Source organism: Sinocyclocheilus grahami, unplaced genomic scaffold (genome assembly GCF_001515645.1).
Source record: "Sinocyclocheilus grahami isolate Dianchi unplaced genomic scaffold, SAMN03320097.WGS_v1.1 scaffold53.1, whole genome shotgun sequence".
Lineage (NCBI taxonomy): Eukaryota > Metazoa > Chordata > Actinopteri > Cypriniformes > Cyprinidae > Sinocyclocheilus > Sinocyclocheilus grahami.
Window position 1 is genome coordinate 1,323,784 of NW_015505232.1, and position 22,390 is coordinate 1,346,173.

At 34.9% G+C, this 22,390-nt stretch overlaps 1 protein-coding gene across 1 annotated transcript; it reads right to left on the minus strand.

Annotated features, from left to right (window-relative positions):
• Window positions 1-1,316: 1,316 nt before the first annotated feature.
• On the minus strand, window positions 1,317-11,363 carry pcp4a (Purkinje cell protein 4a). Its single transcript, XM_016269625.1, has 4 exons — window positions 11,278-11,363; window positions 6,731-6,779; window positions 5,330-5,378; window positions 1,317-2,221 (listed from the first exon to the last, which is right to left on the minus strand). Exons 1-4 carry the CDS (start codon window positions 11,361-11,363, stop codon window positions 2,088-2,090), a joined length of 318 nt encoding a protein of 105 aa, XP_016125111.1. The 3' UTR covers window positions 1,317-2,087.
• Window positions 11,364-22,390: the final 11,027 nt, after the last annotated feature.

Genomic DNA, 22,390 nt, shown 5'->3' on the forward strand with positions numbered 1-22,390 from the left:
GAAACAGAACCAGCGGCCGCACTGCCCAATCGATGCCTTAACGGATAGCATTTTGAATGAAGGTGTCGCCTGAGGAAACTAGTTTTAGATTGGCTTCTACTCTAATGCACCAGTGAATTTTAAGGAGATAGCCAAGTGACTGGACACAGAATCATATGTTGAAAAAAAAAAAAAAGATAGAAATGAATTTCTGTATATTTCAATGTTTCAAGTATGGAATTTGTAAAGGGTTTAGCAATTTCCTGAATTCCCCAATTATTAATTCACTAACAATGACTATTAATTAATTACATAATTCATAATTATAGGGTTTTTGCATTAATGGCCAACCCCAATTAACAATAAATATAGAACTAGAAAATGTCCTATTTTATTTCCAAGATATAGCCTACTGATTTAAACTCGAATCAGTGATCTTTTCAGAACCGTCTGAAAGAACCGATTCAATAGATTGATTCGCACTTTCCAAACATTAGAGAGAGGGAGAGAGAGAGACGCAGTGTTGCCAACTTAGCAATTTTGTTGCAAGATTTAGCAACTTTTCAGACTACCCTAGCAACTTTTTCTTCCAAAAGCACCTAGCAGCAAATTTAGCTATTTTAAAAAATGTATTTGGCAACATTTAACAAATTTTGATAAGTGACTCGATCGATAAAAAAGGCACACATTTTCCATCTAAATTACACAAAAAGAGGAAACCAAAGGTGCCTAGCAGTACACAATTCACATGAATTAAGTTGGCTGCGTTTATCAACTTATACATTTCTGTTCCATAATCCCTATGAATAACAATTTAATTGGCGATTCTATATAAGTGATAAGAAGCTGCAAACGTTTTACAAAATACACATACCCATCTCTGTACCAATAAATGTGCAACACTTTACATAGGCCAACACATAATTTGTGTACAATCTAATTAACTTACAACTTCTCACAATTTCAGAGTTCCTGAAAATGCTCCAAAAGCTGTTTTAGAGATTTGGTGTATGTTAAATACACTGAGTATAGACATGATTACATGACATGATACAACAGATATGATTGTTGACTAAAGATATAGATACAACAGATTGTTTTCTAATTTTATTTCCAAGCCATTCAAATTTCTGGCATCTTTGGGTGAAGCAGTGCCCAAATTTTTCCAAATATTTTTCCACTTTCTCAAATCTTTCCTCTGCCAGATTTGGCTGGAAACATGCATGTGCGAGAACAGTTAATGAAATATTTTGTTTGTCTTTTCTTGTCTTTTTTATTGAACCAGTTCTGAACAAAAAAACAGAAATATACAAGAATTTGGCATATAATAGTTTTAAAACCTAAAGAATAGGTTATGCTGCCTTCAAAAACCAGATGAAGTATGATGTTATGCAAACATTGGACAGCCTTTTGATATTTTTTTGGACACAGCCAGTGTTGAAAGGTAAACGAATGGTATTTAAAATATGGCGAAATAACCCATCAGTCATTGAGGTCATCCCAATATTTATTGAGTTCACATACGATTATTTCCAACAGTTTGGTGTCAGGAATATTACAATACACTGCTTTCTGACAAAAACACTGACTTGGATAATGATAAACCACAAACACAATATCAGTTCATCTATACAGACAAAAAACACAACATAGGTGAAAGATTAAATAAGTCTGTGTGAATCTTAATGATCTTTATAGTTTCAGATGCCATTCAGCATATTTCCTCGAGCAACATTCTTGATAATTTGGCAAAAAATACCCCTGGTTTCTGGTCTTAAACAGAGGAAATACTGTCACACAATTGGTTAACACTTTGAGGTGGATATTTTCAAACACCTTGACATTAATGATGGATCTGTTCGTATTTATCAAAAAATAACATAAAAGGAAAGTATTGTATTGAAAAAAATCTATGTACTAGTGGGAACCAGAATATCACATTTTATTCCTGACAGATGATAGCAAAAGGCAAATTGCCTCTTCACCTCATCTGCCCCCACCCTCACCCCCAATCAACCCATGACCCCCCCCACCCGAAAACAGAGCAGTTTATCTGACATGCAACTCCCTGCCCTAATGGTGCCAGGGACGCCCTGCATGGGCGCGATTTATGATTTCACCACCTGCTTCTTCTTCTGGAACTTTCTGAACTGCGATTGGATGGCGACGGCTGCCTTCTCCGTCTCGGGGGCGCCCATGTCGATGTCAATGTCCTCAGCTGGGACGTCCTTCTTGGAGGGGTCTGTGGGAACGTCACATTGTGTATTGGATCGATATTATGCACTGCATTTCTGTTGCAGTTCTGCAGTTAGGCTTGACTCTACTTTTTATGGTTGATCAGGTTTGACCTTTACATAGACCTTTGTGCTCTGCAGTAGCTGTATTTTCAATTGCACAAAAGGTTCTTTATAGTGGAAAATTTGGTTCTTTTAAGAACTGTTCACTGAAAGGTTATTTGGGGAACCAAAAATTTTTCTTTTATGGCATTGCTACAAAAACTCCCTTCTGGAACCTTTATTTTAAAGAGTGTATTTCTGAAATTAAAGGACTAATAAAAAATGAGCAATTCTGTCATTTACTCCCTTTAATGTTGTTCAAAACACATATGACTTTGAAAAGTCAAAAATATATTTTTAAGTGTATTTACTCATATATTTGCATTTTTAGAAAATAACAACTTTGAAAATTTTATTTTGTTCCTCACACAAAGCTGCTGTGATCTTCAACTTTTTTTTTTTTAAGAAAGGCATAAAAGTAATGTAAACACTTTACAGTAATGTAACACTTTACTTAAAGCCTTTATGTATAATGCATTGTAAAGGGTATAATGCATTATAATTATTCATAAGACGTGTTGTAATAATTATATTTTGTAGTCATAGATAATTATAACCGAATTTAAAATGCATAGTGAACAATGAATTGATAAGTATTATATAATGTATTAACTGTGGTTCCAGTTATTCACGAGATTGTACAATGCATTAAGGTGCATTACAAGCCATAATTAATGCATTAAAACTACTTTTATAATTCATTATACGTAAAGGCCTTAAGTGAAGTGTTACCAAAAATACTTGTACAACATTTATTGAACTTAGTTATTTCTACATTTAATAATACATTATTAAAATTAAAAGCTTTATCTGTTGATCGTTTAATAGTCCTGACCTAACATGAACCAACAATGAACAGTTGTATTTATTAACTAATGTTAACAAAGATCATTAAATACTAAAACAAATCTCAAATGTCAAATCCCTCTTAAGTTAACATCAAATGTCAAATTGCTTTTAAAGAGGTAGTTCACTCAGAAATGGAAATTACCCTATGATTTACTCACCCTCAAGCCATCCTAGGTATATATGATTTTCTTCTTTCAGACGAATACAATCAGGAGTTATATTAAAAAAATATCCTGGCTCTTTCAAGCTTTATAATGGTAGTGAGTAGTGGTTGAGATTTTAAAGTAAAATAAAGTGCATCCATCCATCATAAACAGTACTCCACACGGCTCCGGGGGCTTAATAATGGCCTTCTGAAGTGGAAGCAGAGCGTTTGTGTAAGAAAAATATCTATATTTAAAACTTTATAAACCGTAATCTCTAGCTTCTGCTAACTGTCATACGTGCATTCACGAGAGAGTGACGTTCCAGAGGATGATGTAGGACGTATGTGTAGCGTAAGCTCTGGTGGGAAGTAACGAACACAGAAGTGCATAGGAGAGAGCAAAACAAAACACAGGTCACAAATTAGAAGTAGGGTGATTGCAGGTAAAGTGGGCTACTTTTTGTAAAACGTGTAATTTTAGATACCTAGAGGTTTTTTTCTTCTTTCTTTTCTTTATTACTTTTGTTAACTTTAATGTGCAGAAATATAATATTTCAATTTGAATATGGTTCATATAAAGAGTTATTTGCATATTATATATACCAATAAACATGTTTAGATCATGCACTCCAGAAAAAAAAAAATTTTCAGGTAAAGTGGGCCATCCCTTATTTATTTCTAAATTATTCTGCATCTTAATTAAAAACACATGATTTATTAACACATATTATCAGACAAACATATTTAACAAATCCCAAAATATATAACCAACAAGTTATGAGTAAAATAAATCACGTGCAAATCCTCATCTTAATTCATGTGTGAAATTCCAAACAACTGAAAGATCATGTTGTGCTGACATTAAATTTTATTAAATGTGAATATAAGAATTTTCAGAAATCAGAATATTAACAAAATGAGCTCTACAATGTTAAAAATGTGACTATAACACAATCAACAACAAATAGGCTAAAAAAATAAGAACATTTAAAATGGTAACCATATGTCAAAATGTTTTTCTGTCCATGTTCTCTAAACTGTTTAATGAACTTTAATTGTGTCCATATTTTAAAGCTTTATATTCTGCATCTACATTTTGCTCCTCTCATACTTTCTTCATTCCACAGATTGAACTGAATGCCTCAACATCCTTTCCTTTCTTCCATCTCTGACTGATCTCCATCAAAATGTTGCTACCGTATTTTTTACGGTAAAATTCTGGCAACCACAGCTGTCTTTTTTTTTTTTTTACCGTAAATTTTACTTTTATTTTTTTACAGTGAATGTCCTATATATCATCCGCTGGAATGCCCCTCTTGTGAATGCACATACGACAGTTAACGGAAGCTAGAGATTACCATTTATAAAGTTTTAAATATGGATATATTTTCTTATACAAACACGTCTATTCACTTCAGAAGGCCTTTATTAGCCTTGTGGAGTAATTTTATGATGGATGCACTTTATTTTGCTTCAAAATCTTGACCACTACTTGCTGCCATTATAGCTCCAGGACATGTTTTAATATAACTCCGACTGTATTTGTCTGAAAGAAGAAAGTCATACACCTAGGATGGCTTGAGGGTGAGCAAATCATAGGGTTATTTTCATTTTTGGGTGAACTATTCCTTTACGTTAATGTTATTTAATGCATTAAAAGTGTTTTTTTTTTTAAAGTGTAAATTTCTCGTTTTTCATTTATGTGATCAGAACAACATGATGATAATGATGAAGTGTTACATAACCATAAGAAAAAGTCATTTAAAACAACATGAGGCTGAGTAAATATTGACAGTTTCATTTTTGTGAGATCTATTCCTTTAATGGCACACTTTATTAAAAGACTGTTTCTTTACTAATCTACACTTACCTTCAAACATAAATCATATTGCATTTTCTACAAATATTGTTTACACTGTGTGAGAGAGAAGGAAAAGTAATGCAAACTTGCAAAAGACTCTGTCTTGACTTTATCCAGATAATAAGATGCACAATTCCACTGTGGAGTAGTAAATTATACCTTGTCCACCTGAGGGTTTGATGTTTCCAGCTGATCCGGATTCTTGTCTCTGTAAACAAACAAAAATAGAACCAAGATTAATGTCTGTGGAAATATTGAGAAGAAATCCCTTATAGCCGATGAATGACTAGACAGGCATTGAAGATGTCAGTTTTCTGTCTCATTAGCTGATCACAATTTAGTGCTTCATATCCTGAATTAATAACTCTGTGTGTACAATGAATTTCAAACACTTCAGAAGAGCTTTGATGCTCTGACGCTAAAGCAATCTTCCTGTGTGTGTGTGTGTGTGTGTGTGTGAGCTCTACAATGTTAAAAATGTGACTATAACACAATCAACAACAAATAGGCTAAAAAAATAAGAACATTTAAAATGGTAACCATATGTCAAAATGTTTTTCTGTCCATGTTCTCTAAACTGTTTAATGAACTTTAATTGTGTCCATATTTTAAAGCTTTATATTCTGCATCTACATTTTGCTCCTCTCATACTTTCTTCATTCCACAGATTGAACTGAATGCCTCAACATCCTTTCCTTTCTTCCATCTCTGACTGATCTCCATCAAAATGTTGCTACCGTATTTTTTACGGTAAAATTCTGGCAACCACAGCTGTCTTTTTTTTTTTTTTACCGTAAATTTTACTTTTATTTTTTTACAGTGAATGTCCTATATATCATCCGCTGGAATGCCCCTCTTGTGAATGCACATACGACAGTTAACGGAAGCTAGAGATTACCATTTATAAAGTTTTAAATATGGATATATTTTCTTATACAAACACGTCTATTCACTTCAGAAGGCCTTTATTAGCCTTGTGGAGTAATTTTATGATGGATGCACTTTATTTTGCTTCAAAATCTTGACCACTACTTGCTGCCATTATAGCTCCAGGACATGTTTTAATATAACTCCGACTGTATTTGTCTGAAAGAAGAAAGTCATACACCTAGGATGGCTTGAGGGTGAGCAAATCATAGGGTTATTTTCATTTTTGGGTGAACTATTCCTTTACGTTAATGTTATTTAATGCATTAAAAGTGTTTTTTTTTTTAAAGTGTAAATTTCTCGTTTTTCATTTATGTGATCAGAACAACATGATGATAATGATGAAGTGTTACATAACCATAAGAAAAAGTCATTTAAAACAACATGAGGCTGAGTAAATATTGACAGTTTCATTTTTGTGAGATCTATTCCTTTAATGGCACACTTTATTAAAAGACTGTTTCTTTACTAATCTACACTTACCTTCAAACATAAATCATATTGCATTTTCTACAAATATTGTTTACACTGTGTGAGAGAGAAGGAAAAGTAATGCAAACTTGCAAAAGACTCTGTCTTGACTTTATCCAGATAATAAGATGCACAATTCCACTGTGGAGTAGTAAATTATACCTTGTCCACCTGAGGGTTTGATGTTTCCAGCTGATCCGGATTCTTGTCTCTGTAAACAAACAAAAATAGAACCAAGATTAATGTCTGTGGAAATATTGAGAAGAAATCCCTTATAGCCGATGAATGACTAGACAGGCATTGAAGATGTCAGTTTTCTGTCTCATTAGCTGATCACAATTTAGTGCTTCATATCCTGAATTAATAACTCTGTGTGTACAATGAATTTCAAACACTTCAGAAGAGCTTTGATGCTCTGACGCTAAAGCAATCTTCCTGTGTGTGTGTGTGTGTGTGTGCCACTCGTTTTCTGCTGATGGCATTCTGTATGGATCTGGTTACAGTGGAAAGCGTGTCATTATATGCAGAAGGATTATTCCACACACACACACACACATACACATACATGCGCACACACTGACACAATCATATTAGTCTCGCTCTCTCTTTTCCTCTGTCTCCTTCTACCTCAATCAATCCTCTTGCGTTCAGTTCTTTCTTTGTCTTACAGGCTCTGATAAACGTGTGGAATTTGCACAAGAATGTTTGGCAGGGGAAAATCTGGGAACGCTTCACGTTGCCCAAATACAAAATGCTCGGTTATTGCTTTGCATTAAGGAGCCGATGCAAATAAGTCATCCTGCTGGATGGGGTAGCAAATAGTTTCGTGGCTGTTGTGAGGATGGTGAAGAGCGCTGCTGCATAAATTACAGTCATTTGAAATGTCATACAGCGTAGAGAGTTGAACGCATATGCACTCGGTGCTACATTGCACGATTAAAGCTTGAGAAATTAAATAGATGCTGAAATGTGAGCCCAAATTCCCAATCAGTCAAGTCGGTTCAAAGCAGCTGCACAATATTAAACAGGAAAATAAGAATAAGAATAAATGTTGAAATTTCATCGAATTTCAGACAAAATTCTGCTGTAAAGCAGGTTTAACAAGATAATAGTGTCGTTGTCTAGCTCAAGTCAGTTCAATGTTGGTGCAGTTCAGTTCAATAACTGTAAACTTCGGAGTTGAACGCATATGCACTCGGTGCTACATTGCACGATTAAAGCTTGAGAAATTAAATAGATGCTGAAATGTGAGCCCAAATTCCCAATCAGTCAAGTCGGTTCAAAGCAGCTGCACAATATTAAACAGGAAAATAAGAGAATAAATGTTGAAATTTCATCGAATTTCAGACAAAATTCTGCTGTAAAGCAGGTTTAACAAGACAATAGTGTCGTTGTCTAGCTCAAGTCAGTTCAATGTTGGTGCAGTTCAGTTCAATAACTGTAAACTTCAATTATGAAACAAATATTCAGCAGCAGCTCTACAGAAGACAATAGTGCCATTATTCAGCTCAAGTCAGTTCAATGTTGATCCAGGAGGAAATATTAGAAAGTTCTTTAAAAAAAAACAATACAGATATTAAGAATGATTTGATGCAGATGCTGGACATTTATTTGTGCATTAATGTCCCCATCTTTACATTTAAGTTAGTTTTGTCGTAAAGATATTTAAAAAAATATACATTTTAAAATGTTTTAAAAAAATACACAATTTAATAGCACTAAATATAATCATTTGAAAAAAAAAATCTAAATGAATATCCCTTTTTCATATTCTACATTATAGTGTTATAATAGAAGAAAGTAATCAGAATATATGGCTGTTTTTGAATGCATTGTTTTAAAAAAAGATAATCGGATTTAGTTTTACATGAAAATACTACACTGGAAAAACTATTTTTTTTTTTACTCAGAAATGTAACAATTAAAAAATTACCAAAAAAGGCAGGTAACACATTGAATTTAATTTTGAAGGCGAAAGACTGAAATAGTATTTTCTTATAAGGCATACGCCAATAATTACTCGCCATGCTAACTGTCTGCACAAATCATTGCACAAAGTGAAACACTCTCAGCCAATAAGAAAATGTTAATGTTTAATGAACAGTTAAATAGAGCAGAATTTTGGACCAATTGAATTTTACTGTGGGCGGGGCCATCCAGTTTAACACCACGGATCTAGAAAAGCTGCTGACTAAGTGTCCTGTGACTCGTTGGTCGTGGCTTATAAGAATAAAAATCACTTATTGTGGTATAAAGGTCAGTATGAATTAATGTATGTCAGGGCAGTTTATTCTGCTCCAGCACTTCTCATTTTCAAACCCATTTCTAACCGCGCTGTAGGTACAAACCCGCAGTGAGACCCCCGCCCTGCCTCGGTTTCTGATTGGAAAGGGGTGAAATGAGGGAAATCTCCTCACTGCAGAGCAACGCTCTCCTGTTTCTAATCCTGTTTATGTGAGGAAACTGGAGTGAGGAGCAGAGGGAGACATTTTCTGGCAGAATCAATATCAGCAGGGTTACATCCCTCCGTTCTGACAGTCTTAAACCACACAGACTTAAGAGCTAAGGCCATTAAACTTGCATTAATACATTGGGCTCTGGGGAGGCACAAACAAATGCATTAATTGGAGTGAAGTGACAGACAGCGGTGTGGCATGTGAAGATGCGAGTCTGAGTGTGGTCAAATAAGGGCGAGAGAGAGATTTTATTCAATTTATTTAGCTAATCAGATGGACATCTGAGCATAGCCAATTTAAGGCAAGCCAGTTCAGCCAGCTATCTATGTAGGCAAGGGTTTACTTTAACTACAGAAATCTGTTACTCAAAATTATGCTTTGATCAGTGTTATTTTAATATTATTTATATATTGTTAAGAATTTCAGTTAGCTTTTATTTCATTGTAATTTTATGTACCCAGAGAATATTTTTTGTGTGCAAAGAAAACAAAAATAATGATTTTGTTCAACAATTGTTCTCCCCCACGCGCTGTCTGCTGCCATTATTGATAGTACCAAAGATGAACGAAGCTCTTACGGGTTTGGAACGACATGAGGGTGAGTAATTCATGATAGGATTTTCCTTTTTGGGTGAACTATCCCTTTAAAATGTATTTCAGTGAGTTGCCAAGGTAACATTTCTAAAGTTTTTAAGGTTTTATATATTCTATCATTTTAGCTTGATTTCAGTTACAGAAAATTATATTTAATAGTTTTATTTTTAGTTAACAATAACAACACTGGTATAATATTCGGTATATTTCAAATCAGCAGAAATGCAACAGTCGTAACACATTTTGCTCTTTTCAAGTTATGAAAACATTAATTCTGAATGTTCTCCCAATGTTCAAAATGTCCAGTTTTTTTAATGTTTATGCGAAGGATAAAGAAACATGACATTTTATCATTTTGCAAACATTATGGGATTGTTACTATTTAATGTTCTCTGAACGTTCAAAACATAAATTTTTTTAAATGTTTCAAAAATGGTTTTCCTGCGAACATTAACATTCAGTAGCATTATCATTTTGAAAACATTGTGGGAATGTTACTTTTAAACATTTGGGGAAAAAAAAAAAAAAGTAGTAACATTTAAAAAATGTCAGATAAACATCCAACTAAAACCTTGAACAATGTATAAATGTTTTTGTTTGAACATTTTGAGAACATTATTAAAGACCACATAAACGTGGAATAAAAGTTCTATTAACATTACTGAAAGAACATTTGTTCATAACTTTAAAAGATTCTTTCCAGAACCTCTGCAGTCCAAAAATGCAAACGACAATCTTGGTTATCCAAAAGAAAAGCAGGGATACAAAGTCACATTAATGAGAGAATGACTGCAGGAAATAATTAGTTAATGCATAAACAGAGGATTCTCCATTTGGAAGCGGTGAGCAGAGAGAAGCTGTTTTGGATGAAGCTTTTCCTCCTCGTTCTCTCTTTCTCTCTACCGCCATATGCTTCCCCCATATTGTTTGTTCATTATGAACAATGATGAAAACGATGATCGCAATCATAAACTTCATTAGCTGCAGTGAAGCAAGGATTGGCAATGAAACCCATGTGTACATCACGGGGCAATTAAAATTTTAAGAGAACAGGATGTTTGCTGCTTCTCAGTGGACAAACACACTCAGACCCAAAGGGCTGCAGTGGATGAGAATCACAGCATATAAAAACATGAATAAGAACCCCTTTGCCTATTGGTTATCCAAAAGAAAAGCAGGGATACAAAGTCACATTAATGAGAGAATGACTGCAGGAAATAATTAGTTAATGCATAAACACCGGCTCCATTTGGAAGCGGTGAGCAGAGAGAAGCTGTTTTGGATGAAGCTTTTCCTCCTCGTTCTCTCTTTCTCTCTACCGCCATATGCTTCCCCCATATTGTTTGTTCATTATGAACAATGATGAAAACGATGATCGCAATCATAAACTTCATTAGCTGCAGTGAAGCAAGGATTGGCAATGAAACCCATGTGTACATCACGGGGCAATTAAAATTTTAAGAGAACAGGATGTTTGCTGCTTCTCAGTGGACAAAAATGCTCGGACTCAAAGGGCTGTAGCGGATGAGAATTACGACATGTAAAAATCTTTTTACCTGGCCTTTAATGTCAGGGGTGGAAAATAAATCTAATGTCAAGCATGACTCAGGTGTCAAGACTCGCAGACTTCTGCAGATCCAAGCTTTGCAGTGAACTGAACCTGATGCCACAGAGATGCCCTGAGCTCAGCACACCAGTGCCCTTCAGAGCAATGCTTGGCACTGCCACTCGACGCTGCAACAGCATCCCGCTCCTCGCAGTTTGAGCATGAACTGCTGCGACGCTAATGAAGAACCTCATTTATTTCCACTCACTCTGACAGCTGGATTCACTAATTAATAGAATTGCGTTTTAAACCCCATTTACAGACGGTCATTGAACCGAACGCTGACAGCTTCCTCCTCAAAGGTGATTTATGGACATTCTTCTGGTTTCCAAAAAGCTTTTTTTTTTTTAAACCAACAGCGAGTACAAATCATGCAGCTGATAGCTGTGTCTATAAAAATGCGAATCAAACACTCTCCACTAATGATTCACACTCAAAAAAGCAGCAGATTTTACACCTCTCCCAAATTCTTGTTAAACAACTGAGGAATGTACAAAAAAAAATACTGTTCCTTTTATTATTCGAAGCCTTTTGGAGAGCTATTTTAGATTGATTTGGCAGCTCGAGAACTTGGAAGGGCTTCCATGCTGTTCTCAACATCTATTAAGAATTTAAGGGAGAAACACACAACTAGGACACAGACGGCTAAAGGGGGGGCGGGGGGGGGGGGGGGGGACTGGGATCCGATGCGTCATATTTGAAGGCTAACAGATGCTCGATTGAATGTAGGAAACAGGCTGGAGGATGGGAACTCATATGGTGGCTTTTATTTGAGCGCCTCGCCACCAGAAAACACTGCAGGACGTAAATACTGAACTGATGAATGTGTGAAACCACATGCTGCTGATTCCATAAATGATTATCTCCAAGCAGATCTCGCTGCTGGAACGAATCGCAACTTATTTTTGGCACAGAAGCTTCTTGTATTCCATAGCACTCATATTAACTGCAGTCAAAAAATCTTTAATGTGTAGAAGATGGCTTGCCACTAATTGCTAATGGTTAAATAAGGATTTTTGGCACAGGAACTTCCTGTATTTAACAGTATTCATAATCAAATGCAGTCAAAGAGTGAAAAAGAAGGCATGCAGCATTGCTAATTGCAGCTAACTACTTGAATTAAACAATGATCAACAAGAAAATTAACAAGAAAACATTCTATTGGACAAACTAAATGTGTATATATTAAATCACAATCTTGCATCTTGATCCAATCTTTTATCGGTCCCCTGGTGAACATAAAGCAAACAATAAATCATTATTTTAAAGTAAATATAATATTATATAAATTTACATATACAAATGCATAATTTGTGAAAAAAAAATCTAAAATATATTATAAATCTATACTTGTAAAGTCATTAAATATTTTTTTGTTTTATATATATTAACTGTAAAAAATAATTACTTTCATTAATTTCATGTTTAATTCAATGTTACATGCTAAAAAAGTGAAAAATGTATATTACATTTAATGAATATTGGTATGTGTCTATATAATTCTTAAATGAATAATTATTTTAATTATTTAATTATAGTGTATATAATAGATTTATATCTATTTTTTTAATTCAAATAAATTATTTGCCTGATAAAACGAGGTGGAGTGCAGTATGAATTTATTTGATTCCCATAAATAATCCTAGGATTAGAATTATAATAGAAAATACATTCTTATTTAGCTTTATATTTTCTCAAGAAAAATCTGAATGCTTTGGATTTAGCAGATGATGGTGCTAATTGGTTTCGAAGGTATTGTTGAGAGTGTGATTGTTGATATGCAGTGTCTAGAGTGTTTTGAGTGGTTGTTTGGCATGTTGCTAGGATGATTAGGGCGCTCCCCAGGTGAACATTTTTACTATACATTTCTAACTGTTATTTTGACTAGATGTCCATATATCCGTTTCCATGCCATTTACTTACTAACTTTCTGAAAGGTCAGTTATTCTTGTGCCAGAGCAAATTTGCATATTGATACGAACTCGTATATCAGGGCGTTTCACTCTGGTGTCTTCTGAGCTCCGTTTACGACTCAACTAAAATAATATGCTGCTCAATGCAGAAGAGTTTGTGTGATTTACAATATTATCTCCAGGAATCGCACTAGCGCTGAGGCAACACACTGTTCCAGAAAGCTGCGCCTCTGTTTTATTGTTCAACAAGCCTAATGAATAAACATTACGATGGGGAAAACAGAACGAGAGCACGAAATCAGGGGGAAAACACAGAGAAAGACAGGTGAATAGCTAATCACACTTGAGGAAACGAGTACAAATGATTGGCAGCTGCTTTTATTGGCTGTCTTGTTACATGTACATCCTATTTCATAGGTTTAGTTCCTTTTCCACCATCCTGTACATGAATTTTGCGATAATGGAATCTATTTTTCCTGCTGAGATAAACCAAGCAAGACTAATGACGGCGACTGCATGGACTCCTCATCAAATATTTAGTGTCATTAGCGGTGGCAGCAGCCTGCCTTCAGGTTCCTCCCTTTCCCCGCATAAGAGGACACCACTGCAGGGGTATTTCCTTCTGCCCCAACACGTGCCCCCACCCTTCACGCAGCACACTTCTGTGGCAGGAAGATTCTACCACCCTGCAGAACAAGTCAGAAAAATTAAGCACACCCCATTTGCCCCATCCGCCATCTTATGAGAGATTTCAAAACGTAGAGCACCAGTCCAAAGTTGATCTTAATATCACACTTAACCACAGGAATTTTACCCACCAGTCACTACGTGCCACATCAGTACTACAAAAAATATTTGTCTTAAAAAAAAAAAAATTTATTTTATAATTATGAATTCAGCTTAATTAACATGACAGGGTTACATAACATTTTTTTTTAAATATACAGTTTATCGTTAAACATTGCAGGACTAATTTATCACTAAAATGTGTTTCAGGTATACAGAATATGTGACCCAGGACCACAAAACCAGTCATAAGGGTCAATTTTTCAAAATTCAGATTTATACAGTATCTGAAAGTTGAATAAATAAGATTTCCATTGGTGTATGGTTTGTTAGGATAGGACAATATTTGGCCGAGATACAACTATTTGAAAATTTGGAATCTGAGGGTGCAAAAACAAATATTGAGAAAATCGCCTTTAAAGTTGTCCAAATGAAGTTCTTAGCAATGCATAATACTAATCAAAAATTAGGTTTTGATATATTTATGGTAGGAAATTTACAAAATATCTTCATGGAACATGATCTTAACTTAATATCGTAATGATTTTTGGCAAAAAAGAAAAATCGATAATTTTGACCCATACAATGTATTGTTGGCTATTGCTTCAAATATAGCTACCAGTGCTACTTGAGACTGGTTTTGTGGTCCAGGGTCACATATTATTTTCAATACTTGATATTAGATGTAATATATTAGATATATAATATTTTTAAAGTATTGTGAAAAAGTCATGTGAAAAATTAGGACACCCTATTCTATGATTTTCCGTATAAAGGCATCATAAAAAATATCTTTTCCTTGTCAGGTCTTAAAATTTGGAAAATAAAACCTCTGATGAACAACAACACATGAGATATTGCACCTTGTCATTATTTATTTAACAAAAATAAAGCCACGATGGAAAAGCCATGTGTGACTAAGTTAGGACACCCTCACTGTTAACACAGGAATTAAGAGGGTAAGTAGCAGTCAGGTACTGCTAATCATATGCCTTTGACTAACTGATCATCAGCAAGAGTGAGCTGCTCTATAAAAGCAAAGATTTTGGAGCCTTCAGGTGTGTGTTAACACAATGGCAAGGAGGTAAGACATCAGCAATGATCTTAGAGAAGCAATTGTTGCTGCCATCAATCTGGGAAGAGTAATCCAAACAATTTGAAGTCCATCATTCCACAGTGAGGAAGTTTATTCTGAAGTGGAAGACATTCAAAGCAGACACCAATCCTCCCAAGAGTGGACATCCCAGGATCAGACCATGTAACTAGAAATGGCAGACAACCCAAGAACTTCACCGCAGACTCTACAGGCCTCAGTTAACATGTTAAATAATAAAGTTCATGACAGTACAATTAGAAAAATATGTATGGCAAGTATGGCATGTTTGGAAGGCTTGCCAGAAGAAAGCCTCTTCTATCTAAAAAAAACATGGCAGCATGGTTTAGGTTTGCAAAGTTGCATCTGAACAAACCATGAGACTTCTACAATAATGTCCTTTGGACAAACGAGACCAAAGTGGAAATGTTTGGCCATAATGCACAGCGCCATGTTTGGTGAAAACCTAAAGAGCACATCAGCACAAACACCTCATCCCAAAAGTCACACATGCTGGTGGAGGGCTGATGATTTTGGGCTTGTTTTGTAGCCACAGGACCTGGGCACCTCACAGGCATTGAGTCGACCATGAACTCCTCTGTATACCAAAGTATTCTAAAGTAAAATGTGAGGACATCCGTCTGACAGCTAAAGTTAGAGAAGCAACATAAACTGGAGCAACATTGTAGAGAAGAGTGGGCCAAAATTCATCCAGAATAATGTGAGAGACTGATGAATTCATACAGAATGATTACTTCAAGTTATTGCTGCTAAAAGTGGATCTACAGGCAACTGAATTATAGGGTGTCCTAACTTTGTCACACATGGCTTTTCCATTTTTGCTTACATTTTGTTAATTAATTAATAACAGGGTGTGATATGACGTTGTTCATCTGAGGTTTTCATTTTCTAAATTTTAACACCTGCCAAGGACCAGATCTTTTTTTTTTAAAGTCGCTAGATGTGTCTAGGCAATTTTTTGGAAGAAGTCGCTAAATCTAGTTGGCAAAACTGTGCATCTCCATTTCTACAACTATGGGCTAGGCCATGGGTCAAACAGAAAATGCGCGCTGCATTAATTGCGCATTAATAAAATTAGTAGCATTAAAATGAATTTGCGTTAATGTGTTAACACGTTAATTTTGACAGCCCTACTTTTAATACAATTATATTACAACGATTTAAGCAATTATAACAATAAAGTATTTTAATTAAATTATTTTTAAAAGTATATATTTTTTCAAAAAGTATATATATTTTGTCATCATACTCAAAATACCAGACAACCAAATTCTATTGATATCCACTATTCAGTGTGCAGGGAGCAGTGAACACTGTAGAAACCTGAGTGCAGCTTTAAACTTGAGCCAGACACTAGAAGTGTGGGGTAAAATCTTCTTCATGGACTCTTTAATGGTCTATTTTTTTCTCTCTATCCACATCTAATCCTCCTCTTGCCCTAATATGCCTTCTTTCATTCATTAATCCCTCTTTCTATCCTGTTCAGTGACATTTGCCTTTCAGAGCAGCTGCAGGGATTACTGCTCAAGCGGTGAGGCTGGGTAGAGAGCTGCGGTCGGACTCTCTCTGGCAGTTTAGAGGGATTACCGGGGATCCGAGCGGAATCTGTGTGTGTTGTCAGAATGATTATGGTTTGAGGGGATGGTGAATCACAAACATGACTGTGATAAACAGCAGACACATTACAGTGGACGTAATTCATCATACAGTGGATGCAGGTGATGCATCAGACATTATGAAGCAGGCGCAGAGATTGAGGAACCATTTCATGAGCTTTAATGTGGAAAGGATCACATCCGACGCTTTACAATTTGACATGTTGGGAGATATTTATAGCCTGAGCCTATCATATAACGGGCCCAAAAGCCAGGTGCACGTCATACAGGTTTTTTTTTTTTTTTACAATGGCTGATTTTTTGCTTTTGCAACAAATCAAATACTCATTTAAGCATGAAACAACACAATCTTGGACAAGAAAGACTGACATTTATACAAGATATATTTTCTGAAAACAAGTTTTAACCCTGTATGTGTCATATTTGATATGCAATCATCTAAGGCCTTTAAATTATCACCATGATCAAAACTTGATGATCCATGCATCATGTTTGAGAAAAATCAGGTTAAAATGTGAGCATCAAATATAGGCTTTTGATGAAAGCTTTTTTTTTTGTCTTTCAATCATCATAGTATTGCATTGCATTATAAGATATTTATATGCATTTTATGTAAATAGCCTGTTACACTGCTATGAGGTAGTGTTATTTCTGTATCATTGAGATACTATTATAGTTTTTCATATTTTGAATCATTTTTATATTTTCCATTTTAATTTTAAGTGTTTATTTATTTGTAGTAGTTTTTTATCATCTATATCTATCATTTTTATTTCAGCGTTTTAATTATTTTCATATACATCAACTTAAACTAAATTAATAGGAATGTTGCCTTGGCAACTTTTTTTTTTTAAGTTTTAATTTTAGCTATAATAATGCTGATATAAATTTCTCTTTGATTTACATTACAAGCTATAAGAATTTAATCTTACCTTTTGGCCATATAAATAGCAGCAGCTGCACCAAATTGCATATTTTTGTTCAGTTTGAGCCTCTGAATAAAAATTAAGGCGTTTTTCCCTCTTTGAGTATGAGATCCATATTCTCCAATATCATACTATATGAGCGATTAAACCCTGATGTATCCAATATTATACTCAACAAACACATGCAAACTCTTTTTTTATATCTATTTTAATATTTTGACTAAAGGCTCAAAAATAGTAAAAAAATTGTTCTTACTATTATTTCAAAAGTCAGGTTTTACAGGGTTAATATCTTGCAATTTTGCTTCTCAAGATTTCTTTTTAAATAATGTTTAAATGTTATTTTTAAACAGATTTCAGTCATTTGCTTCATCATTTGGAGGCAAAAGGCATTGTCAGCTGGTAAACGATTGAGTAGTTTTGTAGGCGGTAGGCTTAAGAACTGGTCTTGTCTTCTAGTGTCAGCAACTAGATCAAATTTGCATGTGAGCGTCTGTCTCAGAATTGCTGTATGCTCAAATTTGTCCATCACTGTCCTCCAAGGGTGGATGTAACTCGCTTACAAATGCCTTTAATCTGCGGATTGGGGGTTCAAAAAGGTGAGACGGACACAGTCAGTCCGCCAACCATCCTTTCATATGCCAGTATTTCAACATTGCCGCGTTCCATGAATCAATAACCCTTCAGGCCCCAACCCTCTTCTGAGGAGCGAGCGGCACAAATCCCTTTATGCCGTTAATGGCTCCAGGTTCTGACAGGCGGTTCAATACTGTGTACACATTGCTGATACATCAGGGAAACAAGTGCAGTGCTGAGTTGCAGGAGAGTTTGCTCTGGAGTCTGCTCAGAGCAACTGACCAAGGAAATAAACAGTAAATCTGCTCCCGTGCAATGCGGGATCTGAGATCTAGTGCCGCGCCGTCAGATGTTTAATGCAGCGAGAGGAAGATGAAGACATAAACGAGCAGGAGGAACAGAACAGTGTGCCCCGGACTGCCGTGTGCAGCACGTTTGGGGGGTCGTTGTTTATGCGTGTGCAGTCTGGTTCCCCCATGCGCACAGTCGAGCGTGCATTTCCTCTTTATCCGTGTGGAAGATGCAGACGCGCTGGGCCGTAATGTATAAAAATCAGTTGTCAGGCCTGATTACATCCAGTGTTTGCACCTCGAGGGCCATAAGTTGCTTTTGATCTCCGTCAAGTTCATAGCTGCGTTCACCACAGCACATGGAGCTGCTCAGTTCAGATGTAGCTCCAAATATATATAATTTGCGTTATTTTGCATATGGTCTTCCAACATTATTTTGAGCCATGCAGCAACTCTACTGCTAACGCAACACCAATATCAAAATCACCTTTCAGTCTAAATAATGAAACCGATGTACTTTTACCAGCCATGAAAGACTGCAGGTATTCGCAACATGGCCCAATAAGCTAAGACTGTATTTTACACAGTATCACAAAAGATAAAAAGTTGTACAGTCTCCAATGACTTCAACTTTATTATCTCACTATAGGGTAATATCATACAATATAACCAGAAACAATCATAAATGCAGTCTCCAATGACTTCAACTTTATTATCTCACTATAGGGTAATATCATACAATATAACCAGAAACAATCATAAATGCAATGCAAAAAAAAAAAAGTTTTAAATAAATAAATTTATTCTACACAACCATTTAATTGTATGAACTTAAGAAATTAAAATAAATTGGACAACAGCTATTTGAAGTGCGAACCACTGTAAAATGTATATGCACATTTCTTGTGATTTATTTATATATAAAATATATATTTTATAAATTTTTTGTGTAAATATAATATATATATATATAGCTTATATTTATTTAAAAGCTTTCATTTTTATTTTGTATTTAGGAAAATGGTTCATTTGTAAGCATATTAAAATTTAAATATAAACTTTATCATATAAATGTATATACTACTATTATACTATTTATAAAAAATATTATCTGAAAAATTATCTGATAAATACATTTTTTTTTCAATCTTTGAATATGCTGAGACGACTTTTTTTAAAGTTAACATTTTAACTTTGAGAGCACAAAACAAGAAAACTACATTTCCCATGATTATCGGCAGTAGTTTGCTTCTTTTTTTTTTTTGCATTCCCACAAAGAATGCTTCACTTCTCAGTAAGATGAAACAATAGAAAGCATATGAAATTACTTACTCAATTTTTTTTTTTACTAAAACCACTTGAGTAGACTTCACACTGCAATTATGACTTCTGATCCACACACAAGAACTTCCCAGGAGCTCTTGAAGACTTTATACCAGATGTCAGAAGACGACCCCTATTATGGTTCAGATCCAAATCCACCCTGTGTTACATAATCCTACACAGCAACAAAAGTCATCTACAAATCCGCTTAATATCTCACTGTGGACAGCAGTTCAATCTCTGGTCTGCCCTCCAAATCTGGACCTTTTGGATTTACCATACTCACATTCTGTACAGATTTGCTAACCAATGCACAGCAGTAGCTTCTCTGGGAATAATGGGAAGGCAAAGAGAAAGTGATTTCTCCACTCTCAAATGTCGGAAAGACCAATCAATCCATACTAACATCAGTGGAGGTCATCGCTGATTGTGCCCAATCCTGATCTCTTTGTCTGATCTCATCAGTCTGTGCGGTGTATTTTCACTGCACATTTATTAAATCCCTGTTTAAACAATGATTCAGATATCTAATCCAGTAAATGTCACAGATCCCATTTCAGGCATAAGAGATTACACTCCAAAACATATCAAATCCTAATGCTCCCCCTCAAATTCAGACAGACTCTTGTAAACAGGACAGCTGTTTTGTTTTGCAGTCTCAATTTACAATTTACTCACCCTCATGTTATTTCAAAGCTGTTTCCACCTTGAAACTGGGGCTACCAAACCCCAAAATGAGTCAATGTATTATAAAGCTGGTTTATATGATTCATGCAACTAAAATTCAAGTTTTCACTTCAAAAAACATTCTTTTCATATTTGAAAAGATTAAATGAAATAGATTTAAAAGATAAATGAAATAAATATATAATGCAGGATCCATTCTTTCCCTTCCTGAAGTAGCTATGCTTATGTCTTTTCTCCTTGTGCAAATAATTGTTCAAAGTAATTTTACAGTAATGATGAATGGCTATTGACACATTTTATTTTGATTTATCAATTTAAACTAAATTAACTGGTGTTGTAATGCTTTAAAATGGGGAAGAAAAAGCATGACGACACCAGTCCAGAATCACTTTCATTACAATTCACAGAAGAAATCAAATCAAACAGGCATTGAACATCATGAAGTAAATAAAGGCAGAATTTAAATGTTCAGCTAATCCTTTAAGAATAAAATACCAGCTATTGTGTTATATTGTTTTGAGTCCATAATGAACATATCTGCATTTCCCCTCGGTCGTTCCCACCAATATCTCTGGAATTCCAGCAATATTCCTGGACATGCAAACACTTCAGCCAGTCTAAATTTGTAAGAGACTGTGAAAATCTTTCTTTTGGTTCTTAAGAAGAACATAGGTCAAGGGAAGATCTTAAATTATTCAAGAGTGTTGGATGAAGTCCTTACTCCACAAGCACCTGCATGGAAGAGTTCCCAGCTTATCCTGCTCTATCCAGCATCATTTCTGGACATTTGACTCATTCCATGTGCTTCCTCTGTTCATTTAACTGACAGATATGCTTGAATGGGCCAGCAGATTTGTTTGAAGATGTGCAGTACATCACAAGCCTTATTGAGCTCTTTTAGCAAATACTACGTTCAGGCATGTTTTAAAACGAGACTAAAATGATCATTTATATAACATTCCTACAGTTCCTGCTCCTGCTTTGAGGGAAGCGGCTCCTCATCCACTGATGCTGCAGTGGGTAGGGATGGGCGGATCGATCCTTAAGTATCGATACTTTCGATACTGATGTTGTATCGAAAGGATCGATCCTCACATAAAAATATTGATTCTAAAGTGCATTTTTTTTAACCATTAATTTTATTTATTTATCAAGAAATTCGGTGCATAAAAAAGCTTCTAAGTATATTAGCGAATAATTGTGTTGGATAGAACCATTTCTCCTGCTCATCAGAACACACGCAAATGCTGCAAGACAGAACCAATCATTCACAGACAGCGTTCGCTGCTGAAGCATGGCTCAGAGTGCTTGTTCAAATAGGGCTTCGTTTCCCAGAAGCATGAGTAGATCTTAAGAAACCATTGCCACATTATTACATTACATTACATAACATTGTTACTATATATAACATTAATTCTGAAAAATGCATCATGGTTTCCACACAAATATGAAGCAGCAAAAATAATAAATGTTTCTTGAGCAGCAAATGATATTAGAATGATTTCTGAAGGATCATGTGACACTGGAGTAATGATGCTGAAAATTCAGCTTTTATCACAGATGCATTTTAAATTACATTTTAAAATTTATTAAAATAGAAAACCGTTATTTTAATTGTTATATTTCACAATATTGCTGCTTTTACCGTTTTTTTTTGTTTGGTGGTTTTTTGTTTTTCTCAAATAAGTGCAGCCTTGGTGAGCATGAGACTTTAAAAAAAAAAATATTACAAAATCTTACTGACCCCAAACTTTTGTGTACATATATTTATTTTAAATTGGCTAGTTTGTGCAAGTAAATTTATTTAAACTGGTTGTTAAAAGTTCAAATGGATTGTGTTATGTTCTGTAGTTGCCGTTTATAAATCTGTCAGAAAAAAATATGCTAAAGTTTCACCTTTAGGGGTACAACAGCCTGGCAGCCTTTTACAAAAAAT

What these genes read in the sequence shown, in the direction of transcription:
- pcp4a (XM_016269625.1), bottom strand. Translation starts at nt 11,363, where the DNA reads ATGCTGTTGCAGCGTCGAGTGGCAGTGCCAAGCATTGCTCTGAAGGGC. An exon ending in CAAACCCTCAGGTGGACAAG is followed by an intron (nt 5,379 to 6,730) that starts GTATAATTTACT and finishes GTTTGTTTACAG; the next exon opens with AGACAAGAATCCGGATCAGC. An exon ending in CAAACCCTCAGGTGGACAAG is followed by an intron (nt 2,222 to 5,329) that starts GTATAATTTACT and finishes ACGTTCCCACAG; the next exon opens with ACCCCTCCAAGAAGGACGTC.